The sequence below is a fragment of the Orbicella franksi genome, chromosome 15, assembly GCF_964199315.1.
Source record: "Orbicella franksi chromosome 15, jaOrbFran1.1, whole genome shotgun sequence".
Lineage (NCBI taxonomy): Eukaryota > Metazoa > Cnidaria > Anthozoa > Scleractinia > Merulinidae > Orbicella > Orbicella franksi.
In genome coordinates this window covers 1,638,622-1,657,831 of record NC_138159.1, presented here as the reverse complement: position 1 = coordinate 1,657,831, position 19,210 = coordinate 1,638,622, and the positions used below count along the sequence as shown (strand labels likewise).

Genomic DNA, 19,210 nt, shown 5'->3' with positions numbered 1-19,210 from the left:
TGCTGACGCTGTTTAGGAAAGTTCTACCCTATTCTGGTACGTGACAGAACCCACTACTTTGTTCGATATGTCACTTTTTTACCTGAAAGGTTATTGTTTTTTTTATACGAGGGCGGTCCAAAGAGCAATACTTCCTGTTACTTTACTTCCGGCTCTTGAAAATCGACGAATTGCAAAACAGCAACTTTTCCCCGGAAGTAAAATTTCAAAAGCCTGGCTGCAAAGCTCTAAACTGTTTTTACCGCGTCGCTCTCGAAGATATCGTTGTCGGAGAGAAATTTCTCTATTTTTTTCTATCTTTTCTTGGGTTTTTTTGGCAGTGATAATGACGGTAAGTTTTTCGTAGGAACAGATGTGAATAGAAGCACGTATTGAGCAATTTAAACTGAATTTTGTGCTCCTTTCTTTGCAGTCGAGCGAGTCCTCGATCTCAGCCACGGCGACTTACGTGGAGAACTATTTGGACTGTGAGTAGGAAATGTTTTATTAGGAAACCTATGAACTTATCTATCAAGTGGATAAATAATCATATTTGTCCGCACAGGAAACACCGCACTTTTCAAATAGATCGTACCGGTTACTAGTATAGCTGCGTTTGTTGAAACGTTTTAACTTCCGTGAAACATGTACAGGCTTAAACCAGCTTGAACATCTCCCCAGTCATTGATCTAAATAAACTTAAATCGTTATAAGCTTCAACTCGATGTAATTTTATTCGCATCCGGTTTATATGCCTTGAAATCCTTATCGAGTAGCTCTTAAATTGTCAGCTCCACCTCCGACGTTTTGAAAATCTGAAATTGCATGTGCGTTGAGTGTTTTCACTCCTCAAGCTAAATTTGCAAGCTACAGTACCTTGCTGTCAAAAACTTAAGTCGAACGCCTCTGTGGATGTTTATCCGTATTCAAGTGTCTTATTAGAATCTACACGAGGAGAACTGAAGCAAACTGAGAGATACTTTGTACATACTGTAGCTATTTATGGTCACGATCACGCACGAAGTGTTTTGTTACAAAACGTGACGTAAATAGACAACGGGTGTGCCAAGTGTTGTGCAGCGTGCCGTGTAATGAACGTGACTTCGCGTTCCACACCCTTGCTATCTTATCACAGTATCAAGCTTATGTTTACCATAATATCCTTACGTGTGGCTTCAAATCCTGAAACTTGAACAAACTGTTCTCTCTCAAGTGTGCCTTATGGCACATGATGTGTCCAATATTTTCTCAATCTGTTTTCTCAGCTAAGCTTTAATCCGGGATTTCAAATCCTGTTTGAAATTTTGGCACTTAAAGGTTCAAGGGATAAGGTCTGCTTGCTGAGAGCAGACTACACCCCACCCTTAACACAATGTATGATTTTTTTTTATCACATTGTATATGTACCAAACAACTTTTAGTACTTGTTTTCAGATATTTTGTAGTCTAATACACATCATCAAATGTGGATTCTTCCTAACTTCATGTTAAACCTTAGGGGGAGTGCTGTTTTTGGCGTACAAATCTGTTGATTGTTTAAATTACACCTTATTGATCAAGGCATTATTTAATATGCTCCTTATTATAGATGAACATCTATTTTGGGGCCAGAGGACAAACATATTTGATATTTTGAAGCCTGAAAAATTATGTATTATTCTCAAATTTAAAAACCAAATGGTATTGTAGTAAATTACTCTGAAACCCATTTGCACATGACAATCAGGTGATACTTGTAAAAATGTCAGATACAGGTTGGATTTGAATAAATGTTGACCTATTCGTAAATTTTCCTGTTTTTCTCTCTGTTACAAAATAAAGCTCTTTAATACCCAAGTGTGAGCCGTAGCATGTTCTTACTTTACATTTCCTGATCTCAGACTCAACGTTGTTTAAAAAGGGAGTGACAAAAGCATTAGTAAACAGATGTCTCAAGTTGCACTCTCATCTTAATCCCAGTCGCAAATGGAAAGAGGCGAAATATTCTAACTAAAACATTTGCATATTGATGGCACAGTGTCTCAAATTAGCTGTTAGTTGTGGTAAAAAAAATCATGACCAAGTACGTACAATGTGCATGCATGGTCAACTTTCTCTAAGACCTACACCATCACGGCTGTACTGTGCCTTATAGAGGTGACCATTAAGGGATGGTTGTCTGTACATGTTATGTATTTAGCAACAAATCAGAGATAATAGACCTAATGCAGTATTAATAATTATCTCAGATAGATTTCTAATCATTTCGGCCTCAAATTTAAAATGTAAATTCTTTTTACTGCTAGCCATACAGTTCTTTTAATGTCAGTTATGAGAATTTGGTGGAACATCAACCCTTGAAGACAAAATCTTTCAGTTGATGATTTTCTTTATTCTCATTACCTGTCAAGTTTATAATGTATTGATATTGTGATAAGAAATTAGATTTTGATCACTCGCGAATTAAAGTGCAAACAGGGGATTGCATGACTTAGGATAACAGCTAAGGAAAATCTTTAGTTTTCTCTGTGTGAGAACATAGATGCCATAATTATTGATGTGATTACATGCAGTTTATTTTCATCCTGTTGCAAGAACACAATGTAATGTAGCTCTTGTCCATGAGAAAGGTGACAATCAAGATTACATGTACATCACAGTACCAAATATGACTACTTTAATATCGAAGTTGATGCCTTGACCTGTTTGACAAAATCTCCAATATCTCCAACTTTTCTTCGAAAATCCAACCCCTCCTAAGATAAAAATCTCATGCCTGCTATTCAGAACAAGAAGAACTTTTACATGTAGATCTTATAATCGCGCTTTTAAAATTTAGCTGTTTGCTTAGCACTACCGTCAGAATGTAGTGCACATTTCAAAGCAGTCATTGATGATTCTTTTCTTACTGTAGACATCACATCACTTGATCAACACAAACTGTATTATTGCACCATCAGTGGTAGCCGTTGACAAATCTCCGATGACGTAATGGTCCTAATCTAGAACTTTCTTCGGGATATGTATGGTCATGAACGATATGAACCACACGATAATAACACTATTAACAACAGCTTTCTTTCTTTAAAGACATGATTAAATTTGATTGGTGTTTTCCACGAGTAAAGGGCTAGCAAAGTAGTCACACAAGTCATGTAATTTAATAATGAAACTCTATCCCGACCGATGTATCGATTTTGGTCACTCCAGTGGCTACAGATTGAAAACGTGACAGAAAATTGGCGTTACTTTCGATTGTCACCAAATTTGGACAGTGGGATGATCTCATTATTAGCCAATTACAGGCCATTTTTCAGCTCTTTTCGTCACATCCTCCCCCTTGGGAGAATTTTGTCAAGTTAGCTAATTTAGTATGCAAGTCACCGTAATGGTGGTCGCTGTCGGCAAAATGTTTATTTGCTCAAAATTGGGGCCAAATCTTTCGGAGATGGAAGTCAGGACATTTGTAAGGATACAGAAAGTAATATGGGACCAGTTGGTGGCTTCTAAGGCTGAATTTATCCAGAAGTAAGCTGTATTTTCGTTTTCATGCCGAAAGCCACGCAGTGAAATATTATCGGTTTGTTCTGCTGTCTTGTTCTGTTTTTTCTCTTTGTCATTTTTGTAGCCCTCCGAGGCCATTCTTTCATCTAAATGAGTTGAAAAAAAGTTCGAAAGAGATGTTCCCATTCAAGTTTAAGCTCTCAGACGATAATTCTGGAGTTTTTTGGCCGAAACGTCGGCTTTGTTATGTTCGTGTTTTTTGGTTGCTATGGGCGACCATTGCTCCCTTTGTTAGGTCAAGTCTGGGGAGTGAGGTCAAAAAAAAAATTGTAATTAATTCTGGTTTTGTTTGATTTCGCTGAAATTTTAGCACAATAAAGCTGGATTGTTAAGGAATAGATTTACCTTCTGCCGATGTGTGGTAGCTATTAACGCTAAAGTGATATATCGCTTCGATGTCAGGGTTTTGAAGAGATTTTTTTGCAATGTGTAGGTTCAGCGTGATTTTGTAATCTGAGATTTCTGTTGACCCTGAAGAAACAAGGTTTGGCGAGTAAACATTACAGATTGCATAATTCAAAGTTGGCCGAGTGGAGATCTGCGTCTGGTCTCCGACAAAAAAAAAAAATTTAAAAAAATAAACCAAGGGTAGAACATGAACCGCGCTCGGCCCATGGCCGCGCGGTTAAAAAGTTGGCTGGTATAATACATGTATATGAGAGCTTTGTATCCCTCAGTCTTCTTATTTTAGGTTAGCTTTTTATTAATATCATATTACCTTTTTTATTAAATTTTTATTGAATATTTATCTTTTTTAAAGATGATTTCCAGTGTGTTCTGCGCAGTCTCAGTACCCTAACGTTTATAGACACTATAAGTCTCACTCAGTGGAATGCGAATTGATGTTATTCGTTACAAACCACATACCTTATCTTTGAGGCCTCTCAAATTCATTTTCCAACAGCTTACCGTAATTGATTTTTACAGCTGAGAAATTGTTTCATCAGGTGATATGAGAAAGAACGAATCATAACACTTTGCGTCCATAATAGCGGTTGACATGAACTTTGGATGATCTAAGCACTTCGTGTAATTAGTTGCAAAATGTTTACATTTTGTGGTGTCTTACATGAAACAAAGCAAAAAACGTAAACAAACTCTCAAGAGTGCACAGTATGGACAGGAAATCATCTTCAACATGTTTTGTATTTTTTAGCAACCATTGTAAATTTATATCTTTCACAGTCTTTTACAATGTAAAGTGCACTTGATCATTTCATGGAAAGTCATTCTATAGATACGTTTAATATTATTATAACTATTATTTCCAGTAACACGACAAATGTTGTTTGTGTGTTAACTAGGTGTAGAATCTCTTCCTGATGATATGCAAAGGAACATTTCTCAGATGAGAGAGCTGGATCTTCATTATCAAGGTATGATGTGAAACTTACAAGACGCTGGGCTGTGCTCTAGAAGCACCCGGGAGCCACAGGCTGCTAACTTTTGCCTTAAGGGACTGGAAAAACATGCCTTTTTAATATATAAGCTTTAAGCACTGGGCACCAGGATTTCATGGTTAGGAACCTTTGGGCTCCTTGTAATTTTTTTTAGACCACAGCCTTGCCAAAACACCGTGTGGCGTGAAGTTGTTTCATGATGATATTTTACTACCAGGGAAAATGACTCTCCTTTCCCTCTTTTGCTTTTTCCTCTATCCGTCCCTCCCACCCTCTTTCCTTCAGTACATTCCTTTCCTTCTTTCTTTCAATGGATAGGGAAACATTTTATAGATTTCTAATGCAGTTTGTGTGTATTATGATTCACTGTTACAGAGAGGTTAAAAGAAATAGAACGACTCATCAACAATTATTTGAAAGAGAAAGAACCAACTGCCAGGAGAAAATGCTTGATTCAGATACAGAGACGGCTGGTGAAGAGTCAGGAATATGGAGATGAAAAGCTACAGCTGGTTGGAAATATGATTGATTTGGTGAGTATTAACTGCTACAGGGTGGAGTCTTTAGATCATCCCAAGTCTCCTCAAGGATAATGACGATGATGAGGATAAAGTTATGAGCAATGTTGCTTCTTTTCTTCACTCCCCCCTCATTCTCATCCCCAGAGGCCATGCGTCTTTTGATCAGCACCAAGAATAACAACCTATGGCCAGACCAGATTTTTTTGAGAATGCGCAGAGTATTCGTTTCGTATTTTCAGCCAATCAGATTTCTCAGATTTGACGGGAAGTCCAATTTCTGGTGCGGGACCAGCCAAAAGGTTGCGATTCTTGATGCTGACCTAAAGGAGTGTGGCCCCTGGGGACGAGAATGCTCTCTCCTGGAAAATTCATTATGAGAACACTTTTAAATTTACTACTTTCCTTCTTTCCTTACCTCTACCTTCCCTATTTCTTTGTGTTTGTACATGTATATGTAAAGTTGTACAGTCATGTACCTCTTACCATGTCAAAACATTTATTCCCCATCCTGTGTCCACTTAAAAATATCAATGTGTATAGAATGTCAGGCAGTTGATAGTTTGTAAATATATTCGCCAATGAGTGTCTACTCATAGTTTGTGTCTTTTCTGTAATTGCTGCATGATCAAAGGAAAAAATTAGCTAGATGGTTTGAGAGAGGTACTTGCTCAAATTGGTTATGCTCAAATAGCAAGCTTTCATTGGACAACAAAAGTAGTTGAGACACTTTTAGAATATGATGCTTTTTGATATTTAATCTCTTATTCTATTTCATTTGCATCTAGCATTAATATCTCTGATATCCCCGGGCCCCCAATTCAATGTTGTGTAGGTACTGTGGTCTGTGCAGTCTCATGAAATAGGAAAATCAACATTGTTTCATGGGAAGGGGGTGGGAATGTTTCCAAGACACTTAAAAATGGAGTTTCACTGCAAAGTGTCTCAACACTTTTGTTGTTCATTGTCTCACTCCTGGTTCCAGCACTTTAGCCATGAAGCTTTCAGTCCCCTAACAATAGAGTCTGTACATTGTCATGCAATAAAAAATAAAATCAAAAACCATTCAGTGGATAGAGTCAAGAAATTGTAATATTATAGACAATAAATAAAGAAGACAGTTCTCCAAGTTTTCTTGGTGTGTGCGTTGTCCCAAAGTTGAGATATTCATTGAAATGTTCCCTGCAAAATTATAGAGCCTAGTATGGAGCCGCAATGTTGGAGGACCTCTTTGGTCCTCCAATATTGCGGCAGGAAAATAGTGTAAACATCTGGAACTTACTTTGGATATCTAGACAACTGATTATCTGAACCAAACCAAAAAACATTTACACGAGCACTTTCCCTTTTATTTTAACTCCTAAAATGGTTAAAAATCACGAGATAATTGTATATTTTTCGACAAACACGATCTTAGCTTCATGTTATGCACTGCCATAACTGCGAAATTCAAAATGCTCTGGTTTCCAAATGAAGGACGCTATTGAGCTGGAATGTTGTAAACAGATATAAATTTAGTACCTCTTATGCCTGATGCAGATGAAACCTTTAGGGGCTCTTTAGTTTTGGATTGGAGAATTTGATGACATCACATGAACACACTCTATTCTATCAATCTGCAAGATATATGTATTATATTACTTGATTAAAAAGTAGTGTGTAAAAGATTGTTTGTTTGGTAGGTTGACACCCGTAGTCGACAAATTGAAGTAGATGTGGAAAACCTGGATACATGTAGGAATGAAGATCTACCTCCACTGTTGAAGTCTGAGGCACAACCAGGTATCAGCTGAAGTTCTACAGTAGCTAGCAGCAGATTAATAAAATTTAATCATGATTAAGAATTAATTATTATTAATGATAAATATTATTAATATTAAATGAATAATATTATTATTTATGAATAATATTATTAATGATTAATAATTATTGTTAGGATTACTTGCACCAACTGTAGTCGAAAAGCACATAGTTTCATACAAAAGAAAGCAAGCAGGAAAAATATATCTAGAGGGATCCTGAGGCAAGGGGAAGAAACAAGGACCTATAGACATACAGTAGTATATGTAGTCAGGGTGAATGAACTCTGATTGCTCTTGCAGTAGGGATGGCAAAATGAAATGGTAAAATCTGAGACCCTCTGCAATGTAGAAACCTTTGTTTGAAAATCCAAGTCTGAGACTAATGATCTTAGGCTTGTATATGAAACAAGAAAAACAATACTTAGTACCTCATCAGAAAGACTTCCGAGATTTCAGGATCAGAGAAAAAAAGCCAGAGCCATGATTTCCAAGAAACCATTCACTGCCCCTTGCAACAAAATAGCTCTTTCTTGGACAGCTCCCAGAATTACATGTAGGTTTTTTTCACTACTGGAGATGGTATAATCAACTACATTTTCTGGTATTTTATAGCATTGTTTAACATGTGTGTACATTTACTGATAACTGCATTCCTTGAAACCAGACCAAACTGCAACATTGGAAGTTCTTTAACCTGGCTGTGATGTTTAATTCAGTCTTGTTATTCTTATAACTAGGTGAAGTCAGCTCACTCATGTTAGTCCTAGCTTTATACTCTCACTCACAAAATTTTGTTTTCTCTTCTCTGTTGTAGTCATTTTGGAAGAACACCACACAAAACCTCCTGAGAAAAAGCGTAAGAGGCTCAAGATTGTTTATAATAAGATATTAATTTGTCTGACAAGAATGTATTTTTTGTGTGTATAAGCCGGGGGCAGGGACTTTCTTGCAAAAAGAGCAGCTAATACAAATGTTTGGTTTGTAATTAGTATCTAGAGCAGTTTTCAATTAAGTGTCGTAGAACCAAAACCAAACCAATTACTTACCAATTAGACTACTCAGCCAATCTCAAGACATAGCAGAATCAAAACTAAAACCAAAGTAATTGCCTGATTACTTTCGACACTCAATTCAAAACATCTCTTTATGCATTCTTGTTGTTAGGAAATCGAAGGCAACGTAACCACGACAAACATGAGCGTGACTCAGAGGGTAGGGGTGGATCAAGTGGAGCTGGAGGATCTGAAGTTGGCAAACCTGGCAAGAAAAAAGCAAAGACCAATAGAAAGTGAGTATGAACAGAGAACTCATAAAAGATACACATTATGCAAGCCATTTGGTTTCGAATACCATAGCCTGCAGAACAGGTGGGTTTGCAGAGCAGAACACCAACATGGATCACGACCACCAGCACAAAGTGAGAGTGAGTGGCAGAACAGATGGATGGGAAAAGTGCCAAGTGCAATAGAAGAGTGCAGATTGCGACCATGAGTGCAAAGTGCAAGGATTTTTTTTTTTGATCCATGCTTCATGATTATGAGCAGCAAAGAATTTTTCCTCTCCCCCTGGGTGCTGTCTATTCCCCTGGGTGGAAAATAGCATTAAAACCACCTTATTTCCATGCATGTGATGTGTAATGCATAAACCAGTGTAGTCAGTTTCTTTTGTAAGATGAGGTCAAGAAGCCTGAGTTCAATACAGTGGAAATCCGCCTTACGGTGACCTCGTCAATACAGTCATCTTGCTATATGGCCACATTCTGAAGTCCCAACCTGTATTGTCCTTTATAATTTTACCCTGTTTATAAGGCCACTCAAACCAGTTATATTCATCTTTTAATTGTTGATATTGTGTGTACTGATTGAAGTTTTCAATTTTCTTTAAACCATATCTGCATTCCAGATGTTTATTGAAGACAAGTTGTTTAGAAGTGCAATTGTGATATACCCGTAAAGACATCAGTCAGTGTAGACCAGTCATGGAATTCGACCCCACTCCATTAATACTACCACCCCGTTAATACGGCAAATTTTCTGCAATCCATTAACCATCAGGTCTCCATATTCAATCAAATATTTCATTTATTTCAAATAACTTAAAGTAAAGATTGTTTTATTTTGTTTTCTCAGGGGCAAATCCAAGAACCAAGATTCACCCACGCCTGAATTTCCAATTGATCCTAATGAGCCAACATACTGTTTGTGTAATCAGGTGCGACATAAATTTATTGCGTGCAAAAAGTTTCAGACGTTTTTAATTTCAGACAAAAAAAGTGTTATTTTCCTTTATGCCAGGCTTCATGGAGCGAACTGCTTGAGATACGTAACGGCTCGATAAAATTTGTTTTTTTTTTTCTCATCGGTGTATTTGTAAAACCTTGAGGGTGCAGTGAAACTATCATTTTCACAGATGTTGCTTTAGTCTAATTCGTGTTTTGTAGGTGTGAATTTACTTTACTGTGTTTCAGCAAAGTGTCCAAAATTCGAATCAACAAATATTTAGAAACGGATTTCACTAAAAAAGTTAACGTTAAAAAGCAACGACGTTTCGACCGCTCGACGGTCATTTTCAAGTCGAAAAGTAAAAGTTTTGCATGCGCCGAAATATATACACTCGATTATAAGAATGCTAATGAGGCACTGACTAAAACTTTTACTTTTCAACTTGAAAATGACCGTCGAGCGGTCGAAACGTCGTTGCTTTTTAACGTTAACTTTTTTAGTGTCCAAAATTGTTGTCTGAAATGACATAAAAAGTGTCAGAAAATTTACACGTCCAAATTGTTTTGCAAGTAATGTGGTGTTTAAAACCTTCAGTCATTGATTTGAATCAAGAGTGGTTTTCTCATGACTGAACTCGAAGCAAAATTGTGAAGTTGATGCCAAACATATGTTATATTATGCATGATCCAATTCATGTGGATGACTGGTCATGAGGACAGCATACGGATTGGTAAACAGTATCATCATCATCATCATTATCAACGTCTTTGTGGTCAAGCAGCTCTTCATATTTAAACCACATTTTACCACATGAAAATTTAGCTGCAATAATTTTGTGTGATCAAGGTTTTTGCTTCTGTTCCAGGTCTCATTTGGAGAGATGATTGGATGTGACAATGAAGAGGTTTGCTATCATTTTCCATGCATGTTGCTGCATGTCTCGCCCTCTTACTCTCCTTTCATCGCTTTTCCATTTCTTATCTCTTTGGTGTTTCTCTACCTTTGTGCAATATAAACTATTGGTGTTCCATGATAGATTTTTTTGTGTTTTCATCTCCAAAATATCTTCATTTCCAAAAATAATATTTGTTCAATTTCTACATATTTACTTATTTTCACATTTATAATTCCTTTATGTTGTGCCCCCAATTTGTTGTTGTTTTTGTTGTTTAATAATGTCTATTTATTAATGTTCATTTGACAGTGCCCAATAGAGTGGTTCCACTTTCAGTGTGTGGGACTCACAACAAAACCCAAAGGCAAATGGTAAGTTGAACATTAAAGCGAAGAAACTGTGCCTGCAGACCTCGTTCAGGCCTCTTCATTCTCTTGGCTACATAAGGCCATGGGCTTTATGCCTACAGACAGTAAGAGATACTTGCACTGCCAAATCCTCTCCCTCTCCTCAAACTTGAAGCCAAGTCTCTCTACAGAGCGTTTTCAGATGACGTCACGGCGCCCATATTGTTCTCCTTCTTCGAAAAATACGTTTTTTGATTATTTTAAACTTCCTACTGTTAAAGAACACCAATATGGCTGGAATAAAAACGCTCCACTAGGCATTGCAGCCATATTGTTAATATTAATTTTGTTCTGTAGTCAGCAGAAAAATGTGAAGACCCTGTGAATTAACGATAAGATTATGAGATCGAGATTTCTGTCGCGTGATAGTCAACTATCACACCATAGAAATCGAGAGATCTTTAGTATAAATCTACTAGTCGTTCAGAACTTTTTCTAAATGCTCTTCACACTAACTTCAAAAATGCGAAGAGGCGGCCGTCATTTTGTTCACAACCGCACACTGCTACGCTACTCACTATCTACAACAGAATAGATAGTATCCTAGCTAATAATAAGAGAACGGCATTCGTGATAGAACGCTAGTTTTATCACAAATATTTACAGCACTGACTGCTTCATTTTCTCCTCAGGTACTGCCCCAAGTGTACAAACGAACGAAAGAGAGAGCGGAGCTGTCTTAGATAATCTCCTCCTTGGTCTTGTTGGTTTCTGTGAATAGTGTAGAATTTGAATCTCTTGTCGCGCCACGAAGGAAAATGTAATATCAAGGACTCTAAAGTTGTTAAAGTGCAGCGATACGAAATATGAAATGTTTTTCATTGTAACGTTTTTATCGTAGAACTATGAATAAATTGTCCAAATGCTCCAAAACTGGTTCGTCTATAGTCTCAAGATTAGCTTTGAGGTCACTCAACTGGTACGGTCAAATCAAGTCGTGGGAACAACGGCATTTTGGCAAGCCTAGGTGGATTCACTCGTACAGTTTCCGTTTCGTATTATCCAATGAAAGAGTAGTTCTAGCATTCGAGAGCATGCCGTAAGTTGCCTAGCAACCTCGAGAGGTAAACTGCGGGCTCGGTTTTGCCTGTGTCTTTGGAACAGTTAGTTTCGTAAACGCAAGAACAGGTAAATATTTTTCGAGAACAAAAAGGCATTGGTATGAAAACTGGTATTTGAGGTCATGTAGGAGAAATCTTGGGCGAAGAATTCCTGCAACCGCTTATGTGAACTTCACTGGATGAGAAGTCTTCTTGTTTCCAGTAACAACAGTCTCACAAGTGACTGCGAGATGAGACTCGCCCCAGATTTCTTCTGTTTCGGCGACTCTTTGAAATGCTACGGTGTTGATGATATAAGTACTGTCAAAGTACGCAGCAGATTTGCTCAGATGTAACATGTTTTTGGTAACGTAAGAGTTCATGTGGTGTAACGAAATTTACACAGTGGTGACATTTATGTAGAGGTTTAATTAGATGACCACATTAGTAAATGTAAACTACTTGTACATTGCGTAAGTGGAAATTGAAGATGTAGTCGATTAAAAAAAAACGTCTGTAGTCCTGTGCTAAATCTCATTTGCTTTCATTATTTCATGCAACCTGACACAACATAACGTATTATAGTTTTTATCTTTATGGTCTTTTGCCTTTATGATCAAAAATAACTACTGCCGCTTAAAACATCCTCAACAATGTGGATGCTACAGTGTCGGCATGCTCCGTTTCCCTCTGTGAGCCATGGGTGGCCAGCATACACTACAAAAGTTCTTGCGAGATTTTGATCCAAACTGATTTTTTCGGCTCACCAATAAACGAGTAAATCGAATGAGGTCTTTAAGTATGAACATGAAATCTCAGAATTATGTTAAATACCATCAATTGTGGGAAGGGAGAGTGAGTGAAAATCTTTGTTCAAGAGCAGTCTGGCTTTTAGGTCATATGTCTTCAGAGTCACCATTTCCTCACGCCAGGCCCCGCCGGCTAAGAGGGACAGGCTTTCTGCTCATATAACCAATACAACGCAACTGGAAGTAGAAATACTGCAATGGGTGTGAGTGGTGTGGATAGCGGTTAGCTTCAAAAATGTTCTATCGTGAGGGATTTTTCTTTTGCTTCCATTTTTTTCAGTACGGCTGAAAAGAATTCAAAAGAACTAATTCCCTACCCCGCTCCCCTAGGGGCATACTAAACGGATGGCTCTTGAATCCAAATACTAAATTGCCATTTAACGTAAGTAGTTTAAGTTACAATTGCTTTTGACAGCTATAGATTAACAAATTAACTACGTATACCGTATTTACGGATGTTAGATGTTGTATTATTTACAATACTAATTAGCAATTCTTCCCAAAATACTGTTTACAGTTATTTTGTTCTAACAAGTTAATAATTAACGTAAGCATCTAATTTTCCTTTGGGTGCTGTGGTCAAGAGGATTACGTCGCCAGTCGTATTTTCATTGCTTGTTTCTTCAAGATCGAGGTACTGAGTTGCCATGTTTGTGTACATTGCTTGCAAAACATTTCGAACGTTAAAATTTCGGACGTTTTTGTTTTTTCAGACGTTTAACTTTTCATCTCATTGCAGACAAATTTCGGACAAAAATTTCGGACACTGTGATGAAATACTGTATTGCAAATATTCCGGACGCTTAAAAATTTTGGGCGGTTTTATTTTCGGACACTTTCTTTTGTCCCAAATTAATATCGTCGGAAATTTTTGCAAATAATGTATTCTGATTTTGTTCCTTTTTCACGTCGCCTTGCCAAACAGGCGCATATTTCGTTGAAACAAACTTTGAAACCCTAGTTGTGACAAATTGCGAAGAAACAATTTGTCCGGCAAGGTTGAAAAGTTGGATAAAATGCTTTTAGGGCCAGGAACTTTATTAAACTGCTTCAAAACAACTCGCAATACGATGTCAAATAACTATCGGCTTAATTTAGTGTTTTCGAACTTTGTTATCGAAGACAGTCTTCACCAATTAATGCCATTAATGCTGACCCTGAAATTAATTAGTTTGACCATTATAATCGTTGATATATGTCTTTACAGGGGACCTTTTAGGTGCTAATTTCTATTAATGATAATTGTTAGTTATGTAAACCAGGCAAAGTTAAGTCATTCAAAGTGTTATTTTCTTGTTCGAGTGTAGAACTTGTTAACGAAATTGATTTCTCCATCATTAGTTGAATATTGTTCAAAGGTGCTAGTTCATAACTTTGTTATTTTGTTGTTGTTTGTTTAATAATCGTCGGGCGTCTGTAAAATTCATTTCCTTTACAGGGAAACTCAATTTTTTTCTTCATCATATAAGAAGTTGTAAAGCAACCCTTATTTTCCATTCATGTTCATGTAAGTATAACTTTCTATCGCAGCTTATTCCTGAGCCTTCGGCCTTGTTGTAGAGTTTTGGCGGCAATTTGTTGACAGCGGCGCCACAAGCAGCTGCTACAAGTTTGGCGCCAAGATGTCCGAGTTAGTCCCTCCTAAAATGGCCGCCAGTTCCTTCCAAGAAGAAGAAAATGTACTTTCATTTCATTTTTAATAATACTCTTTCCTGTAGGTGATGTCTTACAAATGGAAGATTTTCTCGCTACTTTTTTTGGAGCTTCAGTGGCTTGTGTCGCCTGAGGCATTGAAAAACTATGGTAAGTTTAATTATTAAATAACACAGTAAACATCTGATTTTAAGGCTGCTTTTTTTTACAACTTGAAGAGTTCAGCACTAGTAAGTCATTCTTAAGAAACAGTATTGGATTGTTTGAGACGGAGCAGCAGTTTCAAAGCCGAACATTATGGTACCGACATTTGTGTCGGGAAAGGGGTTATTTCGACAAAATTGTTGGATCACCGTAAGCTTATTGAGTTGTTTATCGTTAGTCAGTTAAGTGGTCCTTCGACACACTCCGATATAAAAACAAAAATTAGGAAATCACTATTTGACAAAGACGTCAAAATATTCAATCCTTCCTGACAAGATAAAATAAATATTTGAAAATCGGACTTTGGGAAATTGTCCTCCAAACATGAAAGTAAAAATTCGTCTTCTTAAACAATAACTGTATAATTGTATTGTGCAAAAAAATTTTAGCGGTCTCCACTCCCTACCCTACCAAGTCTCCGTTTGCGCTGGCATCCAGTTCTCGCGATTCTACTGATCCGCGTGCTGTTCAAGGATCGCATCTCAAACTCATTAATAATTCATCAAGTTAAAACAAAGAAAATCGCAACTGTGAAGGAGATTTGTACACCCGGCCTTAATTAGCATAGATGTTAACGATTTTACCTCTCCGTGTTTTTGTTTCATTTGAGAAGATATATCAAACACTCGAAACAGTGTCTCATTGGTTATCCAAATACCTCGAATTTCGGCAAAAATACTCCGCTGCACGTCGTATTTTCAACTCTCTTCTCGGTGTTTGGATATCCCTATGAAACACCGTCTCTCGTGTTTGATATATTACATTAAGACACGAGAAAACAGCGTAGTCCGTATTACAAAATTCGAACCACTAAAGGAATCAATAAAAATTCTCCTCAGTTCCGTCGCGGACCAGTTTAGCCAGTGCTTTTGCTATTTCGTCCAGCACACCAAGCTCCTGCTTTGTGTCCAGTGGCCTTAAAATGCAGCCTTCCTTATACGGCGGCATGCCCGTTATTCCATTGTGAAGAGGGACTTATTTGTCTGACGAAGATCCCACCGGTCACCATGCCGAGGGCTTCTTGACATTCTACAAATACGACGTTAACGTTTGGCTTCCTTTCACAAAATGATGTCAATCAATGGCTTCAAGTTGATCGTAGCAAGCACATTGTAACACGAGTAGCAACTCAAGGAAGGAATAGGTATCCAAACCAGTGGGTAACCAAGTACAAACTGCACTACAGTAACGATGGAATAAACTTCCCGTACTACAGAGAACAAGGACAAACTACAGACAAGGTAAGGTATACTGAATGAATCAAACTTTAGGTACTTGGTAACGTTAGTGTCACGCCATATTGCTGGACCTGCGTCACGCTAGAGTCATGTCATGTTAAAGGTGCTTACAGGAATGATTACCAAAACCAGTGGGTAACTATGTACAAGATGCAGTAAATTTGTAAACAACACTCGAGTACGGTCTGAATTTGTCTTTTCACTTGAAACGTGTGAAACGGGAAAAAATAAAGAATTAATAAATACAAGGTAGGGTAAAAGGTAAAGTCTGTATGCGAGCCAAGTGGCCCATCAGGCCGGAGCTTATCCCGGTTTCCGTAGCATGAAGCGACTAGGAGTATTTCTACTCCCCCCTGGATGGGATGCTAGTCCATCGCAGGGTTACCCCCAGCATTAAGTTCGCCCGTAGAGAGGCACTGTGAGGGTAAAGTTTCTTGCCCAAGTACACAACACAATGTCCCCGGCCCAGAGGCCCGTTTCTCGAAAGCCCCGAAACTTTTCGGGCCCGTAAAGACATTTTTAGTTCATCTGTATCTAAAACGGAGAAGTGTATAGCCTGAAACGTCTTGTATGAAAGGAACCTCTGTTCATAATAAGAATATGTGAATAAAACAGCTCTGTAATCGTAAGGCTGAAGACTTTGCCGTGGCTTTCCGGGTGCGAAAACTTTTCGGGACCTTCGAGAAACGGGCCCCAGGGCTCGAATTCGGACCGCTCGATCCGGAGACGAGCGCACTAACCATTAGGCCACTGCACCTCCCATTAAGTCCACAAAATGGGGGGAGGGGAGGGGGGCGCTTATTCGAGGGGGGCGCTAATTCGAGGATTTACGGTAGACCCTTACAAAAGACCAATCTGGGTGTGTTCACGCTTTATGTGAACCCCCTAAATACCAATCTAAAACAAACGCATAAGTTAGAGTTAAGTTACCTTGGCGGCATAAATGTCATCGAATGCTTTCATCTAAGAAGAGATGTTAAAGATTTCGTTCCAGATCTATTTAAACCTTCGACACAGTATGACTGCGAATTGTTAGTTTCTTTTATTTCTGTCAAATGCAACCCTAAAAGATACCTTGGTGCGCAGAAACCACTTTCTGTTCTGAACACCTTGAGTGAGACTAAAATCTTCAATTTTCCCCAGGTTAGGGCTTCAGTTAAAATGACACCAACATATTTGTAACATACACTTTTTTTTATTTCATTCATTTTAAACTCTCGTGTGTGCCTATAAAATTACATGATAAATTTACACATGTAATTAATGTTAAATGTTACAAGCTAAAGTTTTGTAGCGCTATCCATTTTCATGCCAGTACATGACTTGGCTTCAATCAACGGCAATGAAACTGTTCAGTTACTAAACACAACGGGAGTCTGAAACAAAAGAAAGGACAAAGTTTATTAAGAAAGCCACTGTAATTCCTGTAGTTTCATTTTAGCTTACAGTCCAAGTGGGTGTTAAGGAGCTAGGTAACGGCTTACGCATCTTGAAAACTTTAGCCTAAATTTTTTACGTTCGTTGTTTGAAATCGGTGTCAATAATAATAATAATAACAATAATAATAATAATATAATAATAATAATAACCTTATTTTAAAAGTGTCAAACGTACTTAGCACTATTAAATGTGCTAACTGGGGACACTCATCCTTGTCTCTTTATGGTTTATTATTATCTCTTTGATGTTTTTCCATCTTAGTAAGCTATTATTTTCAGGTTTCCTGCAATCAATTCTATGCGTGGCCAAAATAAATCAGAATACTCTGACTGAGCTCTCTTAGGTGATTAAAATTTTCTTATTGATTAGCCTTTCGTCAGTACAGACTGATGTTGCATAGTGTTATCTGACTTCTAGCCTCCGATGTATTTTCATTTTCCGTCTCTTATTCACTTCCTCACCCCAACCCCTCTGCCTCTCAGGACCACTTTGCTAAACGGGAGACAAAAGAGAAAAGAATGTTTATTCCATCGCGCTAATTGTTTATCCCAAATAAAAACTTGCCCTCCCTGCCGAATACCTGCTAACTTTTGGTTTAACATCTCTGCTACTTTCGTCCCATTCCGGCATCCGGGCAACAGATAGCAAAGCGATCAGCTGGGTGAACGACGCATGTGAATCTTTCTGGACATTCCTGTCCCCCGCGCCCGCAGTAGATATTTGGAAGCGCGTCTTTGCACGGCTTAATGCCTAAAAGAGAGAGGTGCCACACCAGAGATAAACTAAATCATTACATAAAATAAGTAACATAAATAACTTAATGATATGTCAAGTGTATTTAGCGGTGTTGAGCTAATTGGGGACACGGTAAACATGTAAATAACCAAATATTGCAAATAGAACATTAATTATTAAAACATGCCAACTGGTGGGAGGCCATTTGCACAACGCGGTGGCGGATTTGAGCCATGGGAATACGGAGGTAAAATCCAGATAGCGGTAGGGAGGAGGATCTGAACTAGGGACCCCCAGATTTCAAATCCAGCGCCCTAAACCAGTTCACCATGCGCCTCCCTATGAAGGTCATTATTAGTCCATTTACTATCTTTGAGAGATATTGTTTGTTGGGAAAAAAAGGCCTCAGTCTCGTTTTCAGCCACCCTCTCCTCATAGTCAAGCGCATGGCCTTTATGGCTGGCCTAGTTTTTTCAAGTTTGTGGTTTGAAATTCATGTCAATCTTTCCAAATCCTCGTTCTCTTTCTTTCAGCCTATGCCCATATTGCTCATTATCTGTTTTATTTTTGATCAAGATCAATTCAATGCCAGTGATAATAAACCAATGTTGACCATCATCATTACAACATTGGTCATGCACTCGGCCTGTCGGTACAATGTTGATTTTCTTCATTATCAATTCAAGGAAAAGCTAAGATTGTTAGTATTTACTCACCGTCGCCTGGTCGTGCAGAGCATTTAGGAACCTGCAAAAATTATTTTGAAAATCAAAAAAAAAAAACATATCTCGAACAAACACACAAAACTGCAACTAGATTTTTGTGAAACTATTTTCTGTAGAAAGTATTTGAAGGGGTTTCCCTTCATATAGAAGGGTAAAGCTTCTGACCTCGGGGTAGAGCCCCCTGGGATAAAACTTTGTTGAGAAATCCCCAGGGGTTCATACAGAAGGGTAAGGGTTTGGACCTCGGGGTAGAGCCCCCTGGGGTTTATACAGCAGCTCATGGTAGAACCCTCTCGTATAAAACTTTCTTGAGATATCCCCTGGGGTTCGTCGTTCGTAGTTCGTACCAATCATGCCCATTTCACCCAAACTGCTTTTTCCTTTTAGCTCTTATTATTACTTTTCAACTTTAGCTAACCATCATTTAATGCTTCGTGTAATTTTGATGTATTTAAGTTTTACTGGGTATTATTATTCAAGACAAACTGTTATTCAAGTCTGCTTTTTGTTCGAAGGTTATTTTGAACAGCGCAACAACAAGTGAGGTAGGGTGTCTGACGTGGCCCCTTAAATAAAATGAATTTTGTATCTAAGTATATT

At 38.0% G+C, this 19,210-nt stretch overlaps 1 protein-coding gene and 1 long non-coding RNA gene across 2 annotated transcripts; one reads left to right on the top strand and one right to left on the bottom strand.

The window, feature by feature from the left end:
- Positions 1-67: 67 nt before the first annotated feature.
- On the top strand, positions 68-11,629 carry LOC145469424 (inhibitor of growth protein 1-like). The gene is made up of 11 exons (XM_081453135.1): positions 68-331; positions 413-467; positions 4,827-4,898; positions 5,298-5,455; positions 7,123-7,222; positions 8,057-8,098; positions 8,407-8,530; positions 9,372-9,453; positions 10,330-10,368; positions 10,669-10,730; positions 11,399-11,629. The coding sequence occupies exons 1-11, from the start codon at positions 68-70 to the stop codon at positions 11,451-11,453; spliced, it is 1,053 nt and encodes a 350-aa protein (XP_081309261.1). The 3' UTR covers positions 11,454-11,629.
- A 5,228-nt stretch (positions 11,630-16,857) lies between these two features.
- Positions 16,858-19,169, bottom strand: LOC145470235 (uncharacterized). The gene is made up of 3 exons (XR_014042460.1): positions 18,602-19,169; positions 17,731-17,900; positions 16,858-17,086 (listed from the first exon to the last, which is right to left on the bottom strand). It is a non-coding gene; the product is annotated as an uncharacterized LOC145470235 (long non-coding RNA).
- Between the last annotated feature and the right edge of the window lie 41 nt (positions 19,170-19,210).